A 26837-nucleotide genomic window follows, 5' to 3' on the forward strand; every position below is an offset into this window, starting at 1 on the left:
CTATCTGAAGAATTTAAACTTTTTGGTGTTTTCGCGCTTAAATTGTTTAATACAAGTAAATTAGAGGATACCTTTCTGTTTTGAAATCTGGTTGTGAGCCCTGTTGCTCTCAAAGATAAGCAGCTTTGTGTTTCACTTAGAATGGCATCAACTGAAAATTTTTAAAGACACGGAGGCTTAGAATTCGTAAGGTTGGGCTATTGTTAGAGAGTAACAGAAAAAGCACCTGCCTTTCAACGGCAGGTTCACATAGCGTCCCCTCCAGTGCTGATTACCTTAGAATCCCTTCTTGTCCAAGACCTGTTTTTGTCAGTCTCCTTTTTCTGGTTATGCTCTTTTCCCACCTAACCAAAACCCAAGCCAAAAGTTAGGGTAGATGAAACAAGAGTGATTACAAGACATTTCAAGCTATATATTTCAACTTCTAATTAAATAATAGTCTATCGTGAAGGAATCTGGCGCTGTAAATGAAAGAAAATTTATTTTATTTCTTTCTTTATTTTTTTCTTTTAAGAGCTTGGTGGGAAAGTTAAAATATTTGTAGGTAAAGGTTTACTAGACATATTTAGTGAATTAAATACATAAATACACAGTAAAATAAATCTTAATCAAGTTAAACCAGACAGAGTTGGCATTTGATAATCTGTTGATGACAAATGTAATTCTTAAAATAAATTATTCTGAATTATTCTTACAATAAATAAATTCTGAATTATTCTGTTCTCAGTAGTATGTTTAGCAACAGAAGAATTTTCTAAAAGTGACATGTTTTATTTGCTACACTTAAATAGATTAGTACTGAATTACAAAAATGCCATTATCTGGGATTTTTATCTTAGAGTTTCATTGGAAATGTCTGATTTCGCTTCATATTCACAACAAGCTTGTATTTGATTTTATCATTTAGTATTTTTTCCTTGCCCAGCTACACAGATCGAGCTGGTAACCCCTTCATTTTAACAATCTTTAATGTCACTGAAATATTACCTTAGATAATTTTGTTTATATGATGGACAAAATTGTTTGCCATTATTCATAAAAATAGCTAGAGTAATTTTTATGTCCCTTTTGCCAATATTTAGTAGACAGTTTGGGAGCCTTTTGCTTTATCTGTTTTGTTTTAAAACCCTCTCCATACCACGTCTTTCCCAAACCCATTAGGTTTCATGGTCAAAGGAACTCCCTTTTATGGTTCAGCACAGTCTTCTTTCATTTGAACAGGCTGCTTGAAAGTAACACCTTAAATTAATCCCTGAGTGTAGGGATTACACCCACTGTGGTTCTTGCCCTGCCTTGGGGGTGAACATGGTATAAAGTCCCACAGTCACTGTCCTCCATGGAGAAAAACTGTGCCAAGATAACACGGTAAAGTAGTGTATGACTCAGAGCAAGTGTGAGTGCTCCAGACAATAGAAAGCTTGAAGGAGATAGAGTCCAGAGTATCTGGGATAGACCTCATAAAGGTTCAGGTGTACTAGGTGATAAATATTAGTTGAATAAATAAGTCTAGGAGTGATGACTGGAAAATGGTAAGGACTTTAGAAAAGCTGGGGTGGGGGGAAAAAAGAAATGTCTGGTGAAGGTTCTGTCATGAGATTGGAATCAACTGTGAGTAAAATATTTGGGGGACTTTCAGGAAACTAGCCTGGCTGGAGGCAGAGAAGGTCTATTTGGGGAATTAGGGTGGTTAAGAGACCAGGCTTCTGTGTTAGAAGGATCCAGGTTCTAATCCCGCCTACACCAGTTACTAGCCATGTGGCTTCAATAAGGATTCAGGGAAAATATGGAGAGCTTGGGACAGAGTCTGGCCCAATCAAATACAATGAAAGTATACCTTAAAGGTATATATAAGCTGAATTGTTAGGAAGCCTTGAATGTCAGGAAAAAAAAATAGAATGGTATCCTTGGAGGCAGTCATGAGTCAGTAAGGGTTTTTGACAAAGCACAGTGAATAAGCAGAGAAGCGTGGCCGTTCTGAGTCTGGGTAACTCAGAACAGACTGAGACAATCTGTGGATCTTGTTTCAGGTAATAAAGGCTTTCCCTGAGGTAATAACAGTATAATAAGAATGAAAATATAAATTTGGGAGACACCTTTTCAGGAAAAAAAAAGTTCTTAATGGATAATTACCTGTAAGAAAGGAGAGGAAATGAAAATTCAAAGAGGAGATTGAGTTTCTGTGATGGAGCTTCGCTATTCATTGTTTTTACACTTCTCCATCTTCCGTGAAACAGTTTCTTTATGATGCTGTCGTTGGGATCCAACATTACCTGTCCTGAAAGAGCAGAACTTAAATCACTAGGAACCTAGTATGTATCGAACTAGACCCGTCTTATTCCAACCTTAAGAGAGAAAAAGGGTTACCATCTAATCAAATCAAGTGATTTTACGTAAAGGTTATGGGTACGGCTTTTTAAAGAAGGTCATCTGCGCTTCTTCCTTCTTGCATATTTAGGAAGGATCAATTTCAGTTGATAAGACCTCATGCTTTTGAAGCTTTATCTCAGCTCCAAAAATACTTAGCCAGAAGGGACAGAAGTTGTAGCAAATATATCAGTCAAGTCTCCACCGAGGATCACCCCCAGGAAGCCTGACAAACAGGAAAAAGAAAATTTCCCTTAGAGAACCACAATAGGGATGAATAAATAGTTTAGCTACACAGGAACGGATACCAACAGAAGGAAAGTTATCCTTGTACTGTGGGAAAGAGCACTGGACCAGGAGACAGGAGACCTGCATCCCAGCTGGGCCTTGGTGAGCAACTCACCTAACTTTCATTAGACCCCACTGACCACAACTGTAAGATGAGAAGGTTTGAGACAACCTCTTAATTTTTTTCCCCCCCCCCCCACAAAAAAAAAAACAAAACTGCTAGGATTCTAGTTCTTTAAAGCAATTGCTGGAAGTTTTGAAAAATCAGCGAAGGCAAGAAAAGGGAAATGCGATTGTTTAGAATTCTGGAAATCATCTAAAGAGAATAAGGAGGGTGGTCTAAGAGATGAAGGAACCCAAAGTCAGGGATGAAGCAGAGGCCACACAGCAAATTGTGGGCCCCGCAAGGCATCTGTGTGAAAAGCCAAGTACTGCTGAACAGCTCGCACATGGCGAATGGTGACAGCCACCAGCTCTCCCATTTTTGAAATTTTACTTTAATAATAATCACACCTAAACAAGTGAATGATATTTGGAGACAACCCAAAGCACGTCACAGTCTGCAGGTAGCTATGGTCTCCTCTTGAAACAAAGCCCTCTTTTGTATGATTCAATCACAGATAATGATAACAGAAACAGTGTGGCTTGGGGTGCGGAACTTAGCCCGTATCCTCTCCAACAGCACCCCAAGACCACCACAAATAAAAGTTACATTATTTGCTATGAATAATTAACATTTTCTCCATGTCATGGAAGGGTAACCAGAAGTATCTTTCAACAGTTTGTATTTTTAATTTTTATTAATATAACATACTTATATATGTTATATATATATAATATAGCATACTTATATATATATTAAGATAACATAGTCTTTATGAAGCCCCACACATGAAGTGCTTGCAGAATGATTCCAAATTCAGGCTAGTATGGTGGAAGTTCCTTCCCACCAAATCACAGTCTAAAACCTCCTCTCTATGAAAATTCTGGAGCAACCATCGGTCATAGAAATATTTTTATTCCCCTTCCCTTAATAGACATACTTGAAAGTAGTCAATTAATGTAAAATAAGTGTTATTCGAATCTGAAACAGATACTTCTTATCTGTGTTCATGATTGCCTTTCCAAGGTCTGTGGACCCCCAGGCTCTGATTTTGTATGTTTGTTCATTTGTCCTGAGAAAGTATCCATAGCCTGCACAGACTTCTAAAAGAGGTCCCTGACCCAGAGGAAGGTAGAAAGTTCTACTCTGTGACCTAAAATTGACAAAATCATGAAACTAAACCACATGAAATATTTGTAACGATTACATTTTTAAAAATTTAACACCAAAAATAGAATTAAAATTTTCATTTATCATAATCTCTAGCTAGTGCTCTAAGTTACTGGCAGGCATCCTCACAAAAATCACAACGTGTCTTCAACGAATCACGTTCCTCAGATCCAGTCCTGAAATAGAAATTAGTCATGCAAATTCCAAAGAACACACAATTTAGAGACAATTTCTGGAATCTAACGCAGTATCTACTCAATTTATTTAGTTGTCTTTGACTCACTTGGAGTGTGAAATGTCAGAGGACTGTATACGTAAGTTAACCGCGTATGTGTCATCCAAAATCCAACACAAGGACAATAAATCCTTCCTTACCAAAGTGGTGTCCAAATGTTAATGATACATCATGTTGGGTCTGAGTTGTCTTTCCACTTAAAAAAATGTTCCCTCCCAGTTTTGAGATTAAATTATGAGTTGGTTGGTGCCATTTTAGCAAATCTTACCTGTCAATGTGTGAGCAAAGTGGGATGAGAACTTACTGTCTTTTCTAAAAACATTTGCATATATATGCAGAGCAATTCAGCCCAAATTCTACCTTTGGAAGTAAGTGCACAAATCCAGTGAAGCGAAAAGAGCCATGTGCTTGTTTATGGGAAGGAGTAGTTTGGAAAGAATGGTAATAGCAGCTACAAGTTAAATTGAAAACTTAGTGGAGCATTGATAATGCCAAGACCTGGTTGCTCCTCAGCCCTTCAACAGCTGAGAGAGGGTGGAATTGTGGACACCAGTGCCTTTCCTGAGAAGCAGACATACTTAGTTCTTACCTCCTTATCATCTGACAACCTATTGATTTTTATTTACTTATTCTGTTTTCTTGGTTGATAGCATAGTTCTTTCAATGACTTTATACAAAGTTCTAGAGTTGTTGTTGTAACTCCTCAGTTTTGTGGCTGATTTTTCCCCAACCCCGTTAAGTGAGGGGATGTCTCTAATTACACCCCAAAAGTAAAATCCCATATGATACGTGCTCCTCTCTACCTATCTCATCTTATTCTATGGGATAGACTTTGCTGTATGTCACCCTTGTGACAACAGTGACAACAGTGGCATTGCCACCATCATTTAAATAATAGAACCAAAAGTCTACGCAGAGTCTTATTTCATTTTTTTTTAAGGGTATTTATTTTTGAGAGAGAGAGAGAGACAGAGCATCAACAGGGGAGGGTCAGAGAGAGAGGGAGACACAGAATCAAGCAGGCTCCAGGCTCTGAGCTGTCAGCACAGAGCCTGACGCGGGGCTCGAACCCATGAACCGTGAGATCATGACCTGAGCTGAAGTCGGATGCTCACCTGACTGAGCCACCCAGGCACCCCAGTGCAGAGTTGATTGTTATTCATTTTTCATGAAATTACTCTTTTCTTAGTAGAGTCCTGGAAATGTTTCTGCATATATTTATCTGCTGCATAACAAAGCTTAAATCCAATGAGTTTTCCAATCTAGAATTTTAGTTTAATTTCAAGAAAGAGATACAGTAAATATGTGCTGTGTTGAAAGATTTTTTTTAATTCCATTTAAGAAAAAAAAAAAAAACCTCCATAAAATGAAAAGGACTTTGTTCTTAGAATCTCTACTACTACTTGTTTGGGGGAAAACGTAGTTGCTAGCCATGAAAACTCTTTTACTAAAAACAGAAGTATATCCGTATTTTTTTAATGGCCCACTTAGCAGGATGCCAGTGTACTCACAGTGACATCTTTTTAATGAAGCCTAAGGGGAAAAGCTCACCTTGTCTCTGCAGATATGTGTGTGAGACAGCCAGTCTCTGCGGACCACAGAGAGTTCTATTAACCTCCTGCAGATCCTATCTGAGGGGGTGGGCCCGCTAATCCGTGCATTACTCATACTTCTCAGCCTGACCCCTTCCCCTCAGATGAGACAGAATCTTGGTGGAAGCCAAGTGCATCAGACCCCCTCCAGCCTGTGGCTAGAGGACAGAACCAAGTGGACCAAAGCAAACCACAGCATCAGGAGCAATGAGTGTTTTTCTCATGTCCTTAATAATAACTCCTGAAGTCCACCATTTCCCCATTTCTGTTGTTTTTGGACCCAAAATAGAATGTATATTTTGGTTTGCATAAAACAATTCTTGTAGACATTAGATTATAAAATAATATAACATTGTAAAATAATCGAGAAGGTTTTTTTGTTTGTTTTTACTGATTAATAAAGTATCACTTTATTGTAGAAAATGGGGGGTGGGTGGGGAAGGATAAAAAGCAAAATGCAATCCAAATTGACCATAATCCCTACATCCAGAGATAGCTTTTTGTTGTATTTTTTCTAATATTTTTCTATTAATGTCTCTCTCTATAAATATATATATATATATATATATATATATATATTTTATTCTTAAAGTCATAGTGAACATACAAATTTCTTTTTTCACTTAACATTATACTGTAGGGGCGCCTGGGTGGCGCAGTCGGTTAAGCGTCCGACTTCAGCCAGGTCACGATCTCGCGGTCTGTGAGTTCGAGCCCCGCGTCAGGCTCTGGGCTGATGGCTCGGAGCCTGGAGCCTGTTTCCGATTCTGTGTCTCCCTCTCTCTCTGCCCCTCCCCCGTTCATGCTCTGTCTCTGTCTGTCCCAAAAATAAATAAAAACGTTGAAAAAAAATTAAAAAAAAAACATTATACTGTAATTATTTTTCCGTGTTGTTAAAAACTTTTAATGGTTGTAAAAAATTCAGTCATAAGACCAATTGGTGCTTATGAATAAATACCACCATCATCTCAGGAGCTTTGTAAAAATGTAGATACACTGCCCACCCACCCCCCCCGCCCCAATTCAGAGGAATCTGATACCGCAATGTCAGGCCTGATCATCTGTATTTGTAGTAGTGATTCTATACCCAGATCAAGCTTGAGAATCACCGTTATACCCCCAAATCTACTTAATCCTCCCCTCCTCTTGGGCGTGTACATTGCTTTCAATGTTTTGCTACAGAAATATACTATGAGATTTATTCAGCCCCTTTATCAGCATTGTTGATAAACTTACTAGAATTGATACCTCAAAGGAGAATTCTTATTAACCAATTACATTAGTATGAATCAATTAATGTTATTATCAACATTATCAATAATTTCCAAGAACAGGAATTGTTTTCAAGCTTTTATTGTATAAAACCATCTTATTTCCCTCTTAGTTTTTAAATTCTCTCATCAGTGGTTTAGGACGCACATCTTATAAAATCCCTGACCATACTGAACATCATCTTTACTTTTATCTTTTCTGACATGAGTGGCCAAGAATTGAATTAGCAAAGAGTTGTCAGAATTCACATCAGCTTAATTCCAGGTTAAGTTGAATTATTTTTGTATGGTTTGTATGTCTGTCTGCATAAATCATCTACCAATGATTTTAAAGGGATTTTGCTGATTTTAAAGGGATTTTCTTATCTGTTTACATAATATCTTACGGATTTACACAATTTTTAGTTTTTTTAAAGTATATTAAGATTTGTGGTGACTGACTATGAAAACCATGTCCTAGCATCATTCAGGTAAATATTTTGGACATTTGAACACCTGATATTTAAATTTGGTAGTTGGGGCGCCTGGGTGGCGCAGTCGGTTAAGTGTCCGACTTCAGCCAGGTCACGATCTCGCGGTCCGGGAGTTCGAGCCCCGTGTCGGGCTCTGGGCTGATGGCTCAGAGCCTGGAGCCTGTTTCCGATTCTGTGTCTCCCTCTCTCTCTGCCCCTCCCCCGTTCATGCTCTGTCTCTCTCTGTCCCCAAAATAAATAAACGTTGAAAAAAAAAAATTTAAAAATAAATAAATAAATAAATAAATAAATTTGGTAGAGAGTTTAGGGGCCCCTGGCAGCTCATTCGGTGGAGTGTGTGACTCTTGGTCTCAGGATTGTAAGTTCAAGTCCCACATTGGGTGTAGAGATTACTTAAAAATAAAATGTCAAAACATAGAGAAAGAGAGAGAGAGGTTGGTATGAAGAGAGCATTCTGGTTAAGAGAGCACAAGCCTAAAGGTGACAGGACTTTCTCATGTGTGTATCATTAATAGATCCTTTCCTATAAGAATAATGGAACACTAGCAAAATTACACAGCAGGTTAGACAAATAGACTGTCCATACATCATTGATCTCATCACCAACAAGGAAATATCCATCCTATTAAGTAAAATGGGATTGAGTTTGTTTTAACCAGATTAATATGATGTTGCCAACTATTTATTCTACAAACTGCTTATGCCTTAAATATCCTGTGTACAGATATTGACTAAGTCTAGGGCTTACATATCAGTCCTTTACAGTAGTATTCTTATATCCAGGAAATCATAAAAAATACTTTCCTAAACTTAAACTTTAAAATTGTTCTTATTAGGTAAATATTTTGTCAGATGTAAATTTTGAAACCTCACTGACAGAAAAATTATAACAAATACGGTCCAGAAGTAAATGTAATGAGTAAGGCATAAATTAAGCATAAAAGCATGTCCAAACCTGTAGAATTTAATGATAGATTATTTATGGAAGGGTGCAGTGAGAGATAGATGTCTTAGCCTGAATTAAGCATGCTTTTAACAGGAAAATCTTACTGTTCCCTGGATGAATTTTCCCAATATTACTAGACGGGAGAGGTTTGGGTTTGTCAGTTCCTGTCGCAAAGCTTTTGTTCTGTGTGGTGTTTCCGTGAGAGTCTGATGAACAAAAATGGGTCCCAGATGCTAGGGCAGTGAGCTGAGGGTTTTCATAATCTGCAGCTCAACTGAAGGAAATTTCAGGAGTGAAAACCTTGGGAAGTTTTCCTGAGGTCCTAGAGTTTGGCTACATGAACATTTTCATTCCTCCCTGCATCAAGTCCCCCATCATCTCACTCTTATTAAACAGGCTGTTTGGAGAAGGGCTTTTCTTATGTAGAATTCCCGTGAGGTACTCAAGGCAAGAAGTCAGTTGCCTGAGTCCTACTTCAGTCTATAAACAGGTCATTGCCAACACACCTGGGCTATAGATTGTGGTTTACACATCCAGCAAGAATGTGGTCACTTACTGTTTCTTCTTTTAAATGGAAACAATCCATTCATTTGAGTTTACATGTAAAAGCTGCATTTTACAGAATCAAAGGAATCATTAATGTAAGGAATAGCCCACAACCTTTTTCTTCTGTGTCTTATCTTCTTGACAGACCACTATTTCAGCTTCTCTGAAGTTTAATCAGGACAAGAATATCCCATATCCTTAATATATGTTTCTGACACTGATTTTCAAATCTGGGTCCGAAAGGTATGAAGGCGGTGAAAAGCAACCATAAAACATGCTGCCACAAGGGTCTGCTTTCTCAGTCGCTCGTTCATCCCACTACTTAGGATTTCCTTAAGTTTGCTTACAATTACTCCTTCAGGGTTCCCTTTTCTCTTGCCGAGATTAAAAAAAAAAAACTTTTAAATCTATTCTAGCACCAATGAGTGACGTCATTTTATGTATTTTTTAAGTCATTTGATGATGCTCATTATTAATAATGTGTAAAGGCAATGTGTTCCATAATTGAGGTAGGACAGATATTCAAACGGTCCTTACATATGTGGTGAATGCTGCAGTTTAAATGACAATCTAAGGAAGCTGCTAGACCTATGTGGTTATACGAAGAAATTGCATCTGTAGTCAGACACTTGTAGAACACAGGCAGTTCGAATATGCAAAGCAATCTTGAATCCATAGACTTCTTTCTGAATATTAATTATAAGTTACCTTCTATGCATCATTAAAGATAAGTAAATTTACATATCATAGTGTTAAGTGGACTTTGTCAAGGGACCACATGTTTCTGGAAGGAAAACATGTGGATCGGCTGTGAACTGGGCAGTGACTTACCTACTGGTCACCTGTATTACATTAACCAAATACAGATGTACATACACACACATACGGATAGCAGTGTGAAACTAAACTGGTTTTACATGGCCTGTTAGATGATATTAGAAAGACAATGTCATAGAATAATTTTGCGGAAAACTTTATTCCAGACGGTTTTCTCAACGTGAAGCTTTTTTTCCTTATCCATTCCTTTATTTTGCTTTTTGTTTTCTCCTGTGCTGTGGAACTGTCTTTGGGTATGGCTAATATAACCCTGTTAAATAACCCTCTCATGAAATGACTTCAGTTTTATCAAAGGAATGGTCTAAACCAACATATAAAATTATGGGGATACGACTTCAATAAAATATGATATGAATGTTTAAGAGTAAAATAAAGTGGATTATAAAAATAATTTTCTCCAAAACAAAAAAGTTTACTAGTTCAGTTTAAATCATTGGAAGACAAATTTAATTTGTTGTAGACACAAAATAAATTAAAATTACTTTCTTCCCCCCCCCCCCCAAATTTTTTAATAGGTCTCTCTTTCTTCACTGAATATTCATTCCTTCTTAAATTTCAGTCTGGTGTATTTGGTGATTAAACCAACCACCTGACAGTGTCCACTTTAGGAAGTGTATTAATTATTTTACACCAGTAGTGTGGCACTTACTGGGGAATGTGGGAACAGCTGATTATTTACTTCGCATTTTGTAAATGGCAGTCTCCCTCTCAAGAAGTTAGTAGTACCCGCAAAGTGTATGGTTTACTCACGGGAAATGTTTATTCTCCAAGTGGGTCAGACTGCCCCAACCCTGGAAAATGAACATTGTTTACGTGAAATATTATAAACCCTTTTTAAGAAAACAAACACTTCGATAGGCTGATAGTGGTGAAATACATGATACTTTACACTAGTCCACAAAACGATATTTCACTTGCAAATCAGTTTTCAAGTGCTGTTCATTAACATGCGGTTGTTTTGTTTTATTTGTGATTCATCTGGTATTAAGTAATCCCCAAACTCAGCATTCATCAAAGAGCATAACCCAAATGCTCAGTCTATAAAGCCACTCTTTTGCTTTAACAGAAATGTCATTAAATGCTGGGAAAACCTCTTGAAAGAGATAATGTCTCGTTTAAAAACTATAACTTGAAAGCAAGTAAGAAACCAAGTACCTGGGAAGCAAAAGCCCGTGACACATCTGTAATCCCTTTGGAGAATCTTTTCTATCTGCTCCCTCATTCCCCGATAGAGATACCCACAGAGGCAGTCGAATCTCAAGTGTTTGTGTGCAAAGTCCACATCACATGCAGGAGGACTTCCTGGGGTTTCGTTACTTAATGTCAACAGTCACATTGGCTGTGGGATCCTGGTTTCTAAAAAGCATCCAAAGCCTTTAAGAATCAGCACAAAATTCAAATGTAAGATCTTTTCCCAAAGGTCTCCTGCTACCTTTCTCTTGAATATCCCCTGACTTGTAGCCCAGGTAACATGCAAATCCTAGATTCAGGGGCCAACGAATAGAACAAACTAAGCTCACACAGACTATAAAGGGAATAATAATTAAGCCTTTTCTTGGTTGTCAGGACAAAGTGGCTGCCATTTTGATCTGTTCATGCTGTGATGTTTCTCTTTCTGGGGATGAATTTTCATTTCAGTCTCTTTTTGGTTGTTGACCTTCTTAGAGGCAGAGGAATTTTAGACACCATTCTTTCTCAGTTACTAGTAAATTCGAGTTTATTGCTGTTTCGCAAAAGAAAACGAAAAAGAAATCTCTTGTCGCTGGTCTGACAACAAATGAAGTCTGAGCTTGAACAGCACATGTTTGATCCCCTCTGAAATTAGTTACAATCGCCCTTGGTTTGGACTCCAGTGGAAGGGGGGGTGCAGGTTGGCAAAATGAGAGGTTTATTTAGCGTCTGGGAGAAGCTTATAAAAGAGCTTACGTCCTCATTCCTGCTAACATCTTAACAGCTGTGCAGTTTCTTACAAAATATCTTTTATCGTTTCAAGAAATGCTGTTAACCTGGCAGTTTTAAAACTGAATGAACAAGGCCTGTTGGACAAATTGAAAAACAAATGGTGGTACGACAAAGGAGAGTGTGGCAGCGGGGGCGGTGACTCCAAGGTCAGCCTCAATGTCACCACAAGCGGGTAAACAGTATGTACAGTAACAGGTGCATCTGCTGGGAGACGGGGTTTGGGTCTCTGGACATGGCCAGAAATGGCGAGTCAAGTCCCTTTGAAACCTAAGTATGCAATTACTGTCAAAGCAAAAATATTTGCAACTGGGACCAATTTGGGGACACGCTCAGCAGCCTAACCGAAATAGTCACCACACGGCTCTGGCTTCAAAGAGGTTATGGAGCAGACGCTGTAGTCCTGTGCACCTCATCTTACAAAGCAGGGAGGGATCAAGTCTTGAAAAGGGCAATTTAGTGAAGGGAGCAGGGCGAACACAGAGGGTAAGCCTGTGTGCTTCCTTCGCCTCTGAAAGACTAGACCTTCTACAAAGCGTGTGTAAGTAATAGCAATAGCTTGACTCCATAGAATACTTTCCAGGAGGTCATTGCTCCACCCAGAACCCTCATGTTTCCGTTAAATATCAAGGTACATAAAAAGTCAAGGATAGGCATGTGAACTAGACATTTTTGGCCTCCCGTAAGTAGATGAAATTACGAAATGATCAGGCTACAAAAACAAGTCCCGCTCAGTTCTGTCTTCACTACCTCCGTGGCATATTTCCAGCTTTCTTTCCTAAGCGGTGTCTAACGAGAAAAAAGGTATGCCAGCAGCAGAAATTATCAACTCGTGTGCCAGAACCTTCTTCACTATGTACTGACTTAAAGAAACCAATCCAGAGGTGGGAATATTCTGACTGAATTTTCTCTTCTTACGTACTTTCAATTGGCACGTAAGAATCTCGAAGATTTTAAAGTACGCACTCTTGTCTTTCTTTTAAAATCTAGAGAATTGCCCAAAACGGGAAGTCTTGCTTGTCTTGTTTCTTGACTAGGGTATAAATGCCCTCGATTGGCCACCCAACCCCTAGAACAATGCTCTGTTTTCAGAGAGTGCCTGCTGGGATGGCTAGTAACCTCATTCTCTGCCAGTGCCGCTAACTTCCCCCTCTTTCTGGGTCAGAAAAGACTTTGAAGTCTAGCTCCTTTGTCTCTGCCCATCTCATCCCCAGCCCTGTAGCAGGAAGAGGGAGATTAAACTTTGTCAAGTGAGTATTCTAGCCACAGAGAGGCATCTGGACCCAGCCTTGATCACCCATTTCCTGGTCCAGGGAAAGAATCCTTCCGGAGAGAAAGAGCAGAAAGGCAGGAGAATCCTGGGGGCATCTCTGGGATGGTTACCCTGCAAGATTCCTCCATGCCATATGTTTACTCAAGGAACATCAACTCTTTTTATGTTTTGGGGCCCCAACTTGATAGCTTCCATAAAAGCCTAAGTAAATAAATACATATATGCAGAGGAAATTATTTCACGTTGCACAAAGAACTATCTTTCCTTGCAAATTAGAAGTGTAAGAAAATGTAATCTGATAGCACCAAAAATGAAAAGCAAAGATATTCTGGTCCATCAGAAAAATTTTGCTCCCAAAGGTTTAGTTTTTTGTTGTTTGTTTTTTTTTTTTACTCTCCAATAGAAGTATCACACTGCTTCACAAGTAAAACTTTCTACAAAAATGAATAACAAAGTCCTATTTTAGTGTCCATGAAAAAGTCTTTCCAGAGAAAAATAAGCAGAACAGAAACGCATGCATAATGGGAAAATCCATTTAGTAAAAGTTACGTCCGTTTATTGAAATAAGAGTTTGGAGAGCTCAGTTGGATTTTAATGTTTGTATACCACAGATTGTTTGGTATACAGTGGACATTAAATAAATGTTTGTTGTCAAAAAATACATATAAATCTAACCTTTTAGTTTCCAAAATCACACTGCTGTTCCCACAGGTAGGCAATACATTACTATCACCATACAGGAACTGCAAAGTGATATTCTAAAACGTCACTTCAAATCTTACCAAAGTGTTGTAAAAATTAACATAAAACGTTCCCCCCAAATGCTGTCACAGTTTGTTTTGTTTTCCCCCAGGAATTTTGTTCTCATCCTAAAAAACATTCGCAGCAGGCTGTATACTAACACAACGTTTATCACCCAGCGAGTAGGGGGTTACAGTCTCAGTGTTAGTAACGCCCTACTCTGACCTTGAAATGTAACGTGAGTTTTTAAACGCCCCTCACCTAACTTAGGCCGTAGCAAATGACCAGGAGACAGCTGCTTTTTCATTTTTGTTTTGTACCTGCTCCTGGTGACCGGTTTCCTTTTCAAAGTGACCTCGTTCCTCCCGTGTAGCCCGATCTTCCTCAGAGGAGGCAGAATAAGGAGGAGAAGTGCCCAGGTGGGGAGTCAAGCTGGTTCCGAAGCCTGGGCTGCATGGACTGCATGCCGAGCCAAAGCAGAAGCGACAAGTAAATGAGTCCCCTTGAGTGCAGGAGGGAATGTGCCCATTCGGAGGGCTCAGCACAGGGAGGCTGAATCCACGCTTCTCGGATTTTCAAATACAGGCTCTTGATAGGAGAAAACTCGGTTTTCTAGTAGTGGTTCGCCTGAAGGCGGAAAACCTTAGACCACCCCCCTTGGAGGGGGATCACCCCACTTGGAGGAGACAAGTGACCCACCTGTCATTTGCAGGATTATAACCACGGAGGACATCTCCAGCCTTCCATTAAGGAGCAAATTATTAACCTTCTGCTTTCACTGGGCCGTGTGCCAGTAGCTCTGGGGAAGAGAGAGAATTAGCACTGTCTTTTGTCTCAAGGAACTTAGCATTTAATATTACCCACACCCGGGACCATTTAGAGTCTCTGTGGCACCTTGTACTCACACCCCATGGCTGCGAAATAATTAGCCTCCCCACTCACCTGATGGCCCTTCCCAGAGCATGAAGTCCCGATCCCGCAGCCTCAACCCAGAGGCTTCACATGGAAAGGTAAAAATTTAAGAAAAGAAATAAGAAAAAAAAAGTCCTGCATCTTAAAAAAAAAAAAAAAAAAAAAAAAGTTAAAGTAGAAAGGCACGATTTGGGGGATGCTAATGCATTTGTTGGAAAATTTACTGATTATTGCGGTGGGGTCTGTTTTTAATGATTATAAGAAATTCATCCTTATTCTTGTGAATAAAATAACAGAAGTTTGCTAATTAACAATGAACCAATTTAAAAATGACATTGCAGTGTCTAAAACTCATTTTCCTCTTCAGTTAATCTGATATGGTTCAGTCTGAGCACAAACCATACCTAGAATTTGAATCCAATCTTAAGGTGAGTTATTTAACCCTGGTTCTAGTTGAAAATGTTGGCAACGCCTGTCATCATTCATGATCTATAAAGTTATTGACTTTTTCTGTTTGTTTTATGCCTTGGTCTCTCCTCTGTGTATATAAAAATAGCTAAGTCGTGGATGTGGATATTCCTCTGAAAATCATCTTGTAAATGTGATTACCAAGTGATGTCTTTCTTAGTAATTGTGTTAGATCACACGGTACCCATTTTTAATGTGGCGCTTTGAACGCTGTAGCCCATTCCTGACTTTAAAGTTTGTCATAAGTGGTGTTCCCCCCTTCACCATAACCACAGAGGCCAATGCCAACAATAAAGGGATTATTACTAAAAATATAAATTCATAAGCAAAAAAAAAAAAGTTGTGGCAGACAAAAACCAGGGATCCCCCAATAATGAACGCCTTGGTCAGTGTCCAAAATTCCACCAGCTGACCTTTAAGTTTGACTCATAATAAATTTCTCAACTTCACAGTTCCAACCTACTCATACTCTCTAAAACCAGGCTCCGGGAGTGAATGCACAAGGAATAAAATGGCAAGAGGGAAAGTTAAGGGGGAATGGGAAAGCAGGACCTCCAGGTCGTCCCTTCTCAAAGACCCTGGAAGGAAACTCTGCTTTTGTGTTCCTGCCCTTTTCAGCATGAAGTCCTCCTCTTCCTAGAGAACCCCATTCTTGAAGTGCAGCATAGGCTCCTACATGCACCTGTGCAGGTGTGAAAACAGCTTTGGTGAGCACCGTGGGACCTCAAAACTCTTATAGTATCAGTTAAACAAAAAAGCTTGCTCTCGACTCAAAATAAATATAGCAACTTTACAGAGCACCCGCTCTGAGTCAGACACCCTGGTAAATACGGTCTTACAAAGACCAATGAGCTGTGGCTTCTGGAGTTCAACCTGACGTGGGTTTTGTAATCATCATAAACGGGGGTGGGAGGGTATAGGTGGTAAAACCTAGATTGGGGCCAAATTAACCAAGCACCCCAGTTTACCAGAATCTTCATCCGGCCCCACCCCCAAAGTCAGCCTTTAGCACAAAGTGTTAAATCACACCCATAATAGGTTTTAATCCAAAACACAATATAATTTTCTAGGAACATGGCAAATGCATTTTACTTCTTAAATGGAACAGTGAACCTTGTAAGATGTTACAAGATTGATATGAAAATGAAATCCGATTCAGAAAACAGGTAAAAAGAAAAACATTAATTTAGAAACTTCTTCCAGAACTTTAAAAAAAAATAGAGTTTTGGCTTACCTGTTAATCAGAAAACTCAATTAACCAGAAACTCCATTTCCGGAGTGTTGTGTTGTTAGTGTTTTTAACTGCACAAGCTATGAAGTCACCTGATTCGGCTACTTCCTAGCTGTGTGACTAGATGATTTAATCTCTCTGTGCCTTGGCTTCCTCATTCGTAAGATACAGGTGATGAGAGTATCCAAACATGTAAAATGCTTCTGACAGTTCCTGGTACGTCGTGAGGGTTCCATCAGCATCAGCAAGCATCATCACCATCATTATCAGTGCATTGCCTCCTTGTGCAGATAAGTTTATGGCATTAGTCCCTTGGTAACCAAATAAATGCAGGCCGTGCCTCTCCAAATGCACTCAGTATTTCCTAGAAGAAGTGAGGTGTTAGGAGACAGAGCAGAGAAAACGATCGCGGCAGCCTTAGGAATGTCAAGAGAAACTGAATGAGTCTGTCTCTGAATGTGTGTAAAAGCAAAGAGAAACAGAAAGCAACCAAGCACGGAAACGATAACAACGGGAGAGGCAGGGAGTTACCGCTGCCCATCCGTCCCCTTCATTTGATACACACAGAGGTGTTAACATGGCGGCGACACCTGGGGCAACCCTTAGATTCCTTGGAACACTGATCCTGAGTGAGGCCTGGCCTTTCTCCCTTGAGACTCCTTGCGTAACAGTTAATACAAAAGGAGTGGTATTTTATAGGACAAGAGTTTGTTCATAAAAGTCTTGGTCACCCCTCACCTGTCATGTGTTTGTTGGTAATACCCTGTTCATAGAGTACATCCTGAAGTCCATTCCCCTTGTATTTGCAGCACATCAAGGCGATAGACTCAAGGTAGAGGAACACGGGTCCTGGCGATACTATTTAGATTCAATACTGCAGTTAGAAGGAAGGTCCCGGCACAGGCTCACACGTCAGTGATGTAGGCATCTGCCCTCTACACGGGGCAGCCAGCCCTTGGTCAGTGACACCGGCATCCTTGTCCTCTCCCAGTAGGTCCCGATGAGCGTGGTTCAAGTCCGGGCCAGGATGCACACAGCACAGGTGTCCTGGGCGTCAAGTCAGATCCCACAGACTGAATCACGGGGTCGTGGGGCCTGAGGCCAGGGCAGTGTAGCTCCTGTTCACGTCCCTCTGCAGCCACTGCCACTAATTTTGAAAGGGGTTTGGGGGGTAAGGGGCGGGGAGGGGCCGCTGGATTTCGAACGACTCCCACCCTTGCCTGGGGAAGGTCGTCAGTGCCAAAGCGAGCCAGGCCAATAGTTTTGGGTTCACAGTAATTGCATACGTGTTGTTTACAGATCCTCCCTTAGCAGTATGCGCCTGTTACCTGAAGCGATGGAGCAGGGCCCCAGTTTTCTGTCCGGGGCTGGAGCCGGGCCTCCGGCGCGCACAGCACCCACTGTGGCCTCCGCTCCGTCACTTTGCTGTGCGGTTCTGATGTAGTTTGACTTGAATAACATAAAATAACATGTATGATGTTATTTATGTTATTTTCCACGTGAAGAACTCCTGTAAACCTTGCCGTTTTGAAACTCAGTGAGGCAGGCGTCTTAGACAAGCTGAAAAACAGATGGTGGTACGATAAAGGTGAATGTGGAGCCAAGGACTCGGGAAGCAAGGTCAGTCCTGCAGCTCGGGCCTCCCGTCGGGTCCCCACGGCACTAAACGGGAGCGCTTGGCAACCGTACACGCGGACACGGCAGCACCCGGCGCCTGTGCCCACCCTGCGGGGCGCAGAGGCCGTTGAGGCGCATCCCGGCCCGGGGCGGCCTCCCCAGAGGCCCAGGCCCTGCTCCCCACCGGGAATGCTGCCCGGAAAACTCCGATTGGCAGCAAAACCACGCAAAACGCCGAGATGCCTTCTGTGGCTCTCAGATTCCACCAGCACGGGCGAAAGTAGTGTTTCCGCTGCGGTTCCTGTTTGTTTTCAGAGGCAAACACCACGAAATCTGTGAATGATTTCGGGAACCCAGGGGTTCTCAAAGCAGGAAATGGGAAATTGCTCGGCAATCATCCTGAGAAAGATTGTAAACACTAAACATTATTATGCTGAAGGCCAGCCTTTGGTCGCTGTGTTGCCAAGCATTCCACTTTAGTTTGAAGAGGCCCTCTTACAGTTTTGTGCTGACCGATGAGCGATGAACTGTCCGACCGGGAGTCTATCCAAATGATTTTAATAAGTCAGTGATACTTGTGAATAATATCAAGTTAAGATCTCTTACTCATGAATTCTTTCTGGTGCAAGTGCAGGAGATCTGTAGACCTGATTCAGCGGAGTAGGAATGAAAATAGTGTTACATTCTAAAGGAAATGTTTCTTTCTAAAGGGAACACTGTAATAATTTACCAGAGAATCTAATTACCTGCACAAATTAATAGACTGTAATACCGGTGCCCGAAAGCCATGATTGGAGATTCTTGAAATCTTTTCTTATTTTTTTCTTTATCTTCTTTTACAAAGAAAAAAATGTATTAGTTATTCTAAAACATTAAACAAGTAAACGGCTTAAAGAGGAGAGCCTCCATTTCAGAGACAAAGTATCTATGTTCACTGATACTTTTCCAGGGCTTATCCCTGTGTTTTCACCACTTGTTTTCCTGCCTCTGAACCAGAGTGGAAGGAGACAAGCTTGGCCAAATAATGAAATCCTTCTCTCAAATCCTCATGCAAAGTCAGAGAAGCATAAATACTTAATGAGCAATTATTTTTAACATGAAGTTACCCTAAATTTGTGGCCCAATCAGCTGATAATCACAGCTAAGTGGACCGTGTACCTAGTACATCTTTTGACTTAAATACTCCCCTAAGAAATCTAAGTGTCTGAATCACATCTCACACAAAACATACACCGTGCATGCAGTCTGCCCAAAATACTTCCTCCAATGACCTGACATAATGGACATTTTTACAATTCATGAAAAAATTCTGAATTCTTGTTACGATTTTAGTATCTTCCAATCATACGCTTGACTGTCTCCAAATGGCTTATGAGATAGTATGTATACAAAAGCTCTGGAGAAACAGATGTTTAAAGTATTAACTGATTAATAATAGAATCTTATTTTTCAATCAATAAGAATAGTTATCAGTTTGTCCATAGAAAAATAATTTATGTCTCACGTAGCCATGGTAATTCATGTATTTTTTAAGGTTTTTTTGTAAAAAGCTACCTAAGTGTGATGCATATATAATTATTCCTAAAGAGTATATGATATTTAAGATTTCCCATGCACCTGTGACTGAAGGAACAAATAGTGCACACCCAGAACATTACGACCGTATATTTGGTAGAGCAACAATGAAGAAAATGTGAAAATGGTAGCTTAAAATACTGTAGTTCCTCAAGTAGGAAACCTGGAGTGAGATTTATTCAAGGGAAATTTCAAACGTTCAAAGTATACATAATGGCAGGAAAACCAGAAGAATCCCCTTCCCATGTAATTGGGTCATAAACATGCCATTTTCAAACTTAACAATAAGCCCACTCTGCCGCGCTGAGTAAATACATAAACGCTTTTCTCTGGCTGAGTGGGGTGGTTTTCTCCTGCATATTTAGCAATGATAACACATCACATATTTTACCGAATGTAATTACATGCAATTGTATTGGCAGTCGTCATCATTTCACTTCTGAGAGCCGTAAGCTTTATGCTTGCATCCATACACCTGCATCAGTGATCTATACACATCTATACACGATCTATACACGTCAATACTTTCAGGTTCAGTTAGGCACTTGCTCTGATTAGCTGTTTGGATGTCATGTGCTGTTTTGCCTTCCGGGTGTGACATTTGCAGGGTTAACTGAAATGTCTTTATCCGCCCCTCCCCCCAGGACAAGACGAGCGCCTTGAGCCTGAGCAACGTCGCAGGCGTTTTCTACATTCTGGTCGGCGGCTTGGGCTTGGCGATGCTGGTGGCTTTGATAGAGTTCTGTTACAAGTCCAGGGCAGAAGCGAAGAGAATGAAGGTGGCCAACAGTGCACAGACTTTTAACCCAACCTCCTCGCACAATACCCAGAATTTAGCAACCTATAGAGAAGGTTACAACGTATATGGAACCGAAAGTATTAAAATTTAGGGGTAGGACTTAGGGCTGACGACAGTGAGTGGGTGATGCATCCTGTAAACGCAGTGTCGTGACCTGTCTGTCCAGTGGTGATATGGCTTGCTTCCGATTAGAGCTTTATATTTTTGAAAACTTCAGTGCAAAGTGGTTCGGTTTTCTTTGGCTGCGGGTGCACCGTTCGAAACTTTATGTTGCCAATAGATATCTGCATTGAAAGGGTCAGAAAGACAAAAAACAAACCTCCAGGATTGCTCTGGAAAATGACCAAAACAGGATTTCCTCCCCCAAATTTGGGAGAAAATGGAAATTAGTTCTGGGTTTCCTGTGGAACAATCCAATTTTGGGAGAATTGCTAACAAAATAAGCATAAAAACGTCTCAGATGATCAAAGCTTAGACAGCTGCCTATTTTTCCATGATTATATGTTGTTTTTTTTAGAAACAACTCCAAACACAGAGTAAGTGCCCAAAAATCTTAGCTCCTATTCTGATTTGTTTTGCATTAACCATATTCTGTATTTTTTAAGAGTGCAACTCTGCTGTTTGTTCATCTGACAGTACCTTGAGCCAGACCTTTAGGTAGGAGGGATCGTCAGGATATTGACTACAATTCATATTTATTAGACAAAATTCAGCTCTTAGGTCCACAGTATCACTAAGGTGGATATACAGCTTAGGCAAGACAGCAGCGTCTCCATCAAAGATGCCAACGATGTATGTGTTCTTTGCGAGGAGAGAAAAGATAAAAATTGCAGTGAATTATGGCCTCTTTTTCCTCCCGCTTTAGTTGCTTTCAAGTAAGCCGGATCAGCCCCACTTACTCACATCCTCTCATTGTGCCACAATAAAAAATTGTAAATAGTCAATGAAATGTAGGAGACGGCAATACTTTTTTTAAGAATCTAAGTGTCCACTACATTCTTTCTCTAAGGAGAGACGGTGTTTTTTTAAAAAAAAAAAAAAAAAAATCTGCCAGCATTTGTTACTACTCTTCCTAAAATCAGGTCTGTAAGACCCATTTTCTAAAATTATCGATAATAGTCGACTGAATCGGCTGCTCACTCTGTGTCCAATGACAGTTGAGCCTATGAGCCCACATGTTTGATGCACCGAGACTCAAACACCCAATATAATTTTCAGAAGATGTACGTCTGAGGTGCTGACAGATAAATATGCTTAATTTTGATATTTATTCATATAAAAGCTATTGAAACACTTTGTTAGTATATCAAAACAAAGAACAAAGCCATTCTCTTTTACCCAAGATGTGTTTTTATCCAGAATCCGCAAATCGATGGATGACTGAGTTTTAACTACACATAGGTAAGCCCCAAATGGTTCTTTCCCAATTGGAATGGAAAAGAATTAAGAACAAACCCTCAGTTCACTCAGATCAGAATGTTTTGAGTTTGCCTTCTGATCGCAAAACAACAAACAATGATAATGTCAAGGTCTCTTGGCCATTATAGAAATGCTTATATCTTAATTATGCAAATGAGGAGAGATTTTCCCAAACTGAGAGAAACAATCCCTGACAAGTTTTCAGAGTCAGTTATTTGGATTTAATTCTGGAATGAATTTTATGTCTTACAATTAAGGGTTTTTTTTATTTGTTTGTTTTGGTTTGTTTTGGTTTTTTATTACCAGTTCATTACAACTGACTTCTCTTTAGCATAGCAAAAACATTCCAACCATCAGCAAGGTCCAAGGCAAGGGTTGCAAAGAAAAGAAAAAGAACCTTAGAAAATGCTAGAAAGAAACACAGATGCCAGTTCATTACAAAATCTGGGAAGTTGCTAAAGAGATAAAAATTCCCAGGTGACGTGCATACAATTTACACGTAGTAATGTTTTTGGAGTCGGAACCTGGCATTACAACTTACCAAATGATTCGCCTCCATTGCCTCATGCCTGAAATAGTACATTTCAAATAAAAGTAAAGCATTCGTATCCATGATTTTTAAAAAGACCTAATGGCACCCAGGGTAAATGAAATGATGTGCACCAAGAAGATTGAAGAGCTTTTATTGTACTTTTTTCCTTTCAAAAACTCTATTTTCCACAATTGTGCAAATTTTTTTGATAATTTAAATAATGTCCTAGAATCTCAAAAACAAAACCTGAAACTTTCTGTATGTAGAATATTTACTCTAAAAGTGATTACCCCTCACAGGAACACATACAATTAAGGTCATAGCCTTGAGGCTCAACAATCTAAAACGGCCCAGACCACGTATAAATTCATAAGAAAGTTTTCCAATTTGAGCAGCCTCGATAGGTTCACAGCAAGCTACATAGAAATGACATTTTATTCTTAAGGAGACTTAAGTATAAGAAATAATAATGCTAAACACTAAGAATGCTGAGGGGCACCTGGGTGGCTCAGTCGATGAAGCATCCAATTTTGGCTCACGTCGTGATCTCACAGTTCATGAGCTGGGGCCCCACGTCAGGCTCTGCTGACAGCTCAGAGCCTGGAGCCCGCTTCAGATTCTGTGTCTCCCTCTCTCTCTCTGCTCCTCCCCACCTCTCAAAAATAAATATTAAAATTTTTTAAAAAGAAAAACTAAGAATGCTAAGATTTAAAGACAAAATAAGGAGGTCTCAAAGACATTATTCCACTCAGTTGCACTAATCTATAGAGAAGTAATCTATAGATGATTACTTGAATCTGCACATAGAGTCTTTCCCGTTTGTATATGTTCCTTTCTTCACAAAGACAAGAAAAGAAAAGAAAGGAAGCCAAAATAGATTTTACAGCAAATGCCTTCTGGAAAAAAAAAAAAACAAACAAACCTTCAAAACATCACAATGCTTTTATTAACTGTATTTCCTCTTCAAAAAACAGGAAAACAAAACTAAACCAGTAGACTTTTAAAAATAATTTTCTATTTTACTTCATGTTAAATGTCGAAAGGGAATCTGAGGAAACAAATTCAAACTCTGGTCCTGGTTTATTTTAATTTAGTGATGAGCAGTTTCTGTAGAGATTGTATCCTAACCTCTGATTTTGAAGATGCATATTAATTGTTGAGACTGTCTTCTAAAGAACTATGATAATGACCTTGGTTTTCATCAATAAGCCATTAACTAACAGTTCGACTTTATCAGGGCATCTGATCCCTAAACCTTTACATTACACCATTTTCTACTCCCATTATTAATCCTACTATTTGGTATACAATTATTCTAATATTTAAGTTCCAGGACAGAATAAATATAAAGATAGAATTCCTAAAGACTTAGGTAAACTTAAATTCACAACAGGGAATTAAGATATATTATAAGTTACGAGAAATAAATAATGAGCCATAGCAAACTTAGGGAACATCTCATTTTCCCTTATTTTCCTCTGGACTTAACATTAAAATTCAGCCACTAGACAAAAATTCAAAGACAACGAATGAGAAGTCACTAGATGTACACAACACTGCCTGTTTCTCCTCTGCATAATATTGTCACCTGCTACTGACTTAATGTGACAGAGAACAGGAATTTCATGAGGATTTCAGAAACCTGACCCCATAACCTCAAGCTGCAAGGTTCCGCAGCCAGGCCAGCTCCTGAGGAATCTAAACACGCCCCCTTTCCGTGCACCCTCCTTGAAGCACTCAGAGCTTCCTAAAATACGAATTAGCTCAGAAGACACAGAGGAGGACCTTGAAGTCACTAACCGAGCTGTTCTGGGTCATGGTACCCCACGACTGAAGTGTCTGTGGATCTGTGTTCCCAAGACAGGAAGACGTGTCAAGAATAGTCTATAGATAGATACAGTGTGCCTAGGCAGCTCATCAAAGTGTTGAGGATAACGCCTGCACCGTAAAGACATTTTCTGACAAGAATCAAGAGTCTCAGTCACCAATGAACAAGCGTAGGGAAGGCTGTGAGCTGGACCAGAAGTCCTGGGCTCTAGAGGGCCAGGAGGCAAAAGCCGTGTCTTGCCCAGATGTGCCAAACCAAATTTCAAAATTAGTTCCGAAACAGGTAGGACCACAAACTGGAGACCGATTTATTCTTGGGGTAGCTGACCGTTCCTTCCCTGGCATGCATAGTGTTCATATGACCAAAGAGAATCTTGGAAAAAATGCAGATGTCTAATTATCGGTATCTTGGTGTTTGTTGTGTCTCGCATTGCCGAAGGAACAGAAGCATTGTAACACTGCGCACTCTCTCTCTTTCCTTTCCATGCACCCAGCTGACCTTTTCTGAAGCCATAAGAAACAAAGCCAGATTATCCATCACTGGGAGCGTGGGTGAGAACGGCCGCGTTTTGACGCCCGACTGCCCCAAGGCGGTACACACGGGAACTACGATTAGACAGAGTTCGGGATTGGCTGTCATTGCATCGGACCTACCATGAAAACCAAAAACATAATTGAGTGCCTTAATCAAACTGTGCTGGTGACGGACGGGAGCGCAGCCCGCGCACTGAGCAGGGGCCGCGGACCAGGCCTCCGGGCCAGAGCGGGCGGCGCGTCCCGATGCTCCCGCCGGTCCAGCAGCAACGCGTGCATGAGCTCAGCTCGGAAACCCAAACTCAGATTTTATATCAGGAAAACTCACAATTTAGGTTTTCTCGGGGAGTGGGGTGGGGGGGAGGGGGAGCTGGGATGGGCGTATTAACAGCAACAAATTTCACTGGAGTGGACTTAAAAACTAATCAGACTTGCGAGCTAGCGCATTAAACTGTGAAGTCCTTTCTCAGAAAGGCCTCTGTCTTCACCGCAAGGGGTCAAGTAGTTAGAGAAGTCCATGAACCTGCTAACCTGTCTCCAGAACACCCACGTGTTCCGTTGAAGACTCCAGCTGAGAAAACAAATCACTAAACTGTGATAAGAAAATAATAAACACACATGTAAATCCTGTGAAAATTTAAAGGAAGTATTTACACTCACTTTGGAGAAAACATACTGAAACATGCTTGCTTTTTAACCGACGTAAATTCAGTAGAGGACAACACGATTCTTTTTTCTAACCATCTTAGGGAACAATACATTGCAATAATTGAGATAAATGCCATCACTGTAATCAACTCTAGAGACTTTTTTTTACAAAAGTTGACCCCCTCCTCGTTGCCGTAACCTCCCCTCTGTCACCCGCGTCGGTGTCCACAGATCCCATTTGTCTCGGTACCCGGAACACAGACAACACGAAAACAACGTTATGTGAAGTCATCAGTCTGCAGTGTAGAAGCGAGAGAGACTCTGGGTCACTCGTGTTATCAGTATTATTTATAATCTTGTTCTGTGTACAAAATTGTGGTTTTTGTACCCACCAAAAAGAATAAAACAACGGACATTCTTATAATATCCACAGAGCTTAAGGGTTGTTTTCTTCTCATTATAAAAGTTACCTGAGAAATTCTAAGACTGTGTAGGAGGGGATTTGTAGAAGTCAAGTGTGGGCCACATTGGAGCGTGTCCTTAGCCCTTACCGTCTCCAAATAAGCTGCCCTCTTTTACAGACGTTTTGCCTTGTGAGCCGGTGACATTGTCCCGGGCAGAGTGTTTGAATCGGGGAGGATTCATTGTCATAAGAGCAACATACCCTGTACTTGTGTGTTGAGATTTTACTTGACTATACACTCTGCTGCGTAAAATAATGTGTCTCTTTGGCTTCTCCCCCAGCCCCCATTCGCCTCGTTCCCTTTAAATCACTCGAAGGCACTAAGAATGGTTTGTGGTAGACCAGAAACACAAAGAATCTCTCCTTGTTTTCAACCGGCATTGGTGAAGAAAATTATACCCATGTTTATTTCCAAAACCCACCTTCTGTATGGGTGAAATTAACATGGCTCGAAGGAAGGTTTAGATCATTTGAAATAATTAATAGTGTGGTCCCGATAAACATCACGATGTGTAGAGATCTTGGCAGAAAGCACAAGTTAAGATAGCTTCGGAAGTGTGGCCTTGAAAGATGCGTTTTCACAGGTGGAGGAGGTGTTAAGAGCCTTAGGGTTGAGCAGAGATCCACCGCCCGTGCTCCTCAGAACACTGTTGAAGGAGTGTATGCAGCCAGGCGGGCTGGAGCGAGCACAGGGTGTGACATCATGGAAGATGACTTAGGAACAGGTGAAGGCTTGAGCGCCTGGCTCCCACTCTCAAGATTTCCCTCCCCTGGTCAGTCTCTACAAGCGCAGGTCTGAGGACACACACGCACCGTTCCCTCAGGAAAAATCCCAAGCTCTCCGCAGAGCGAATGAGTCCTTTCGTGACCTGGTCTTCCCTTCTCTCTTCCATGACTTCTCTCCCCCTCCCCAACCTTGCCCACCCTCAAACCTCACAAGCAGCACACAGGACACACAGGACACTGCATTTACTCTTTCTTTGAGCTGTAACTTTTCCCCATATCTTTACCTGA

At 40.4% G+C, this 26837-nt stretch overlaps 1 protein-coding gene across 3 annotated transcripts in view; it reads left to right on the plus strand.

Moving 5' to 3' along the window:
- GRIA4 (glutamate ionotropic receptor AMPA type subunit 4) overlaps nt 1–24918 on the plus strand; it is a 408729-nt gene extending 383811 nt beyond the window's left edge. Inside the window, exons 14-16 of one of the 3 annotated variants that reach the window (XM_030332393.1) lie at nt 11819–11933; nt 20246–20380; nt 24673–24918. In XM_030332393.1, coding sequence (XP_030188253.1) covers nt 11819–11933; nt 20246–20380; nt 24673–24837 — 415 coding nt within the window. In that variant the 3' untranslated portion in view covers nt 24838–24918. Of the gene's footprint in view, nt 1–11818; nt 11934–17914; nt 18030–20245; nt 20494–24672 lie in introns of all 3 variants that reach the window. The other 2 variants (XM_032594963.1, XM_030332394.1) reach the window with 2 other exon arrangements.
- Nucleotides 24919–26837: the final 1919 nt, after the last annotated feature.

This window comes from Lynx canadensis, chromosome D1 (genome assembly GCF_007474595.2).
Source record: "Lynx canadensis isolate LIC74 chromosome D1, mLynCan4.pri.v2, whole genome shotgun sequence".
In the NCBI taxonomy this organism is placed as follows: domain Eukaryota; kingdom Metazoa; phylum Chordata; class Mammalia; order Carnivora; family Felidae; genus Lynx; species Lynx canadensis.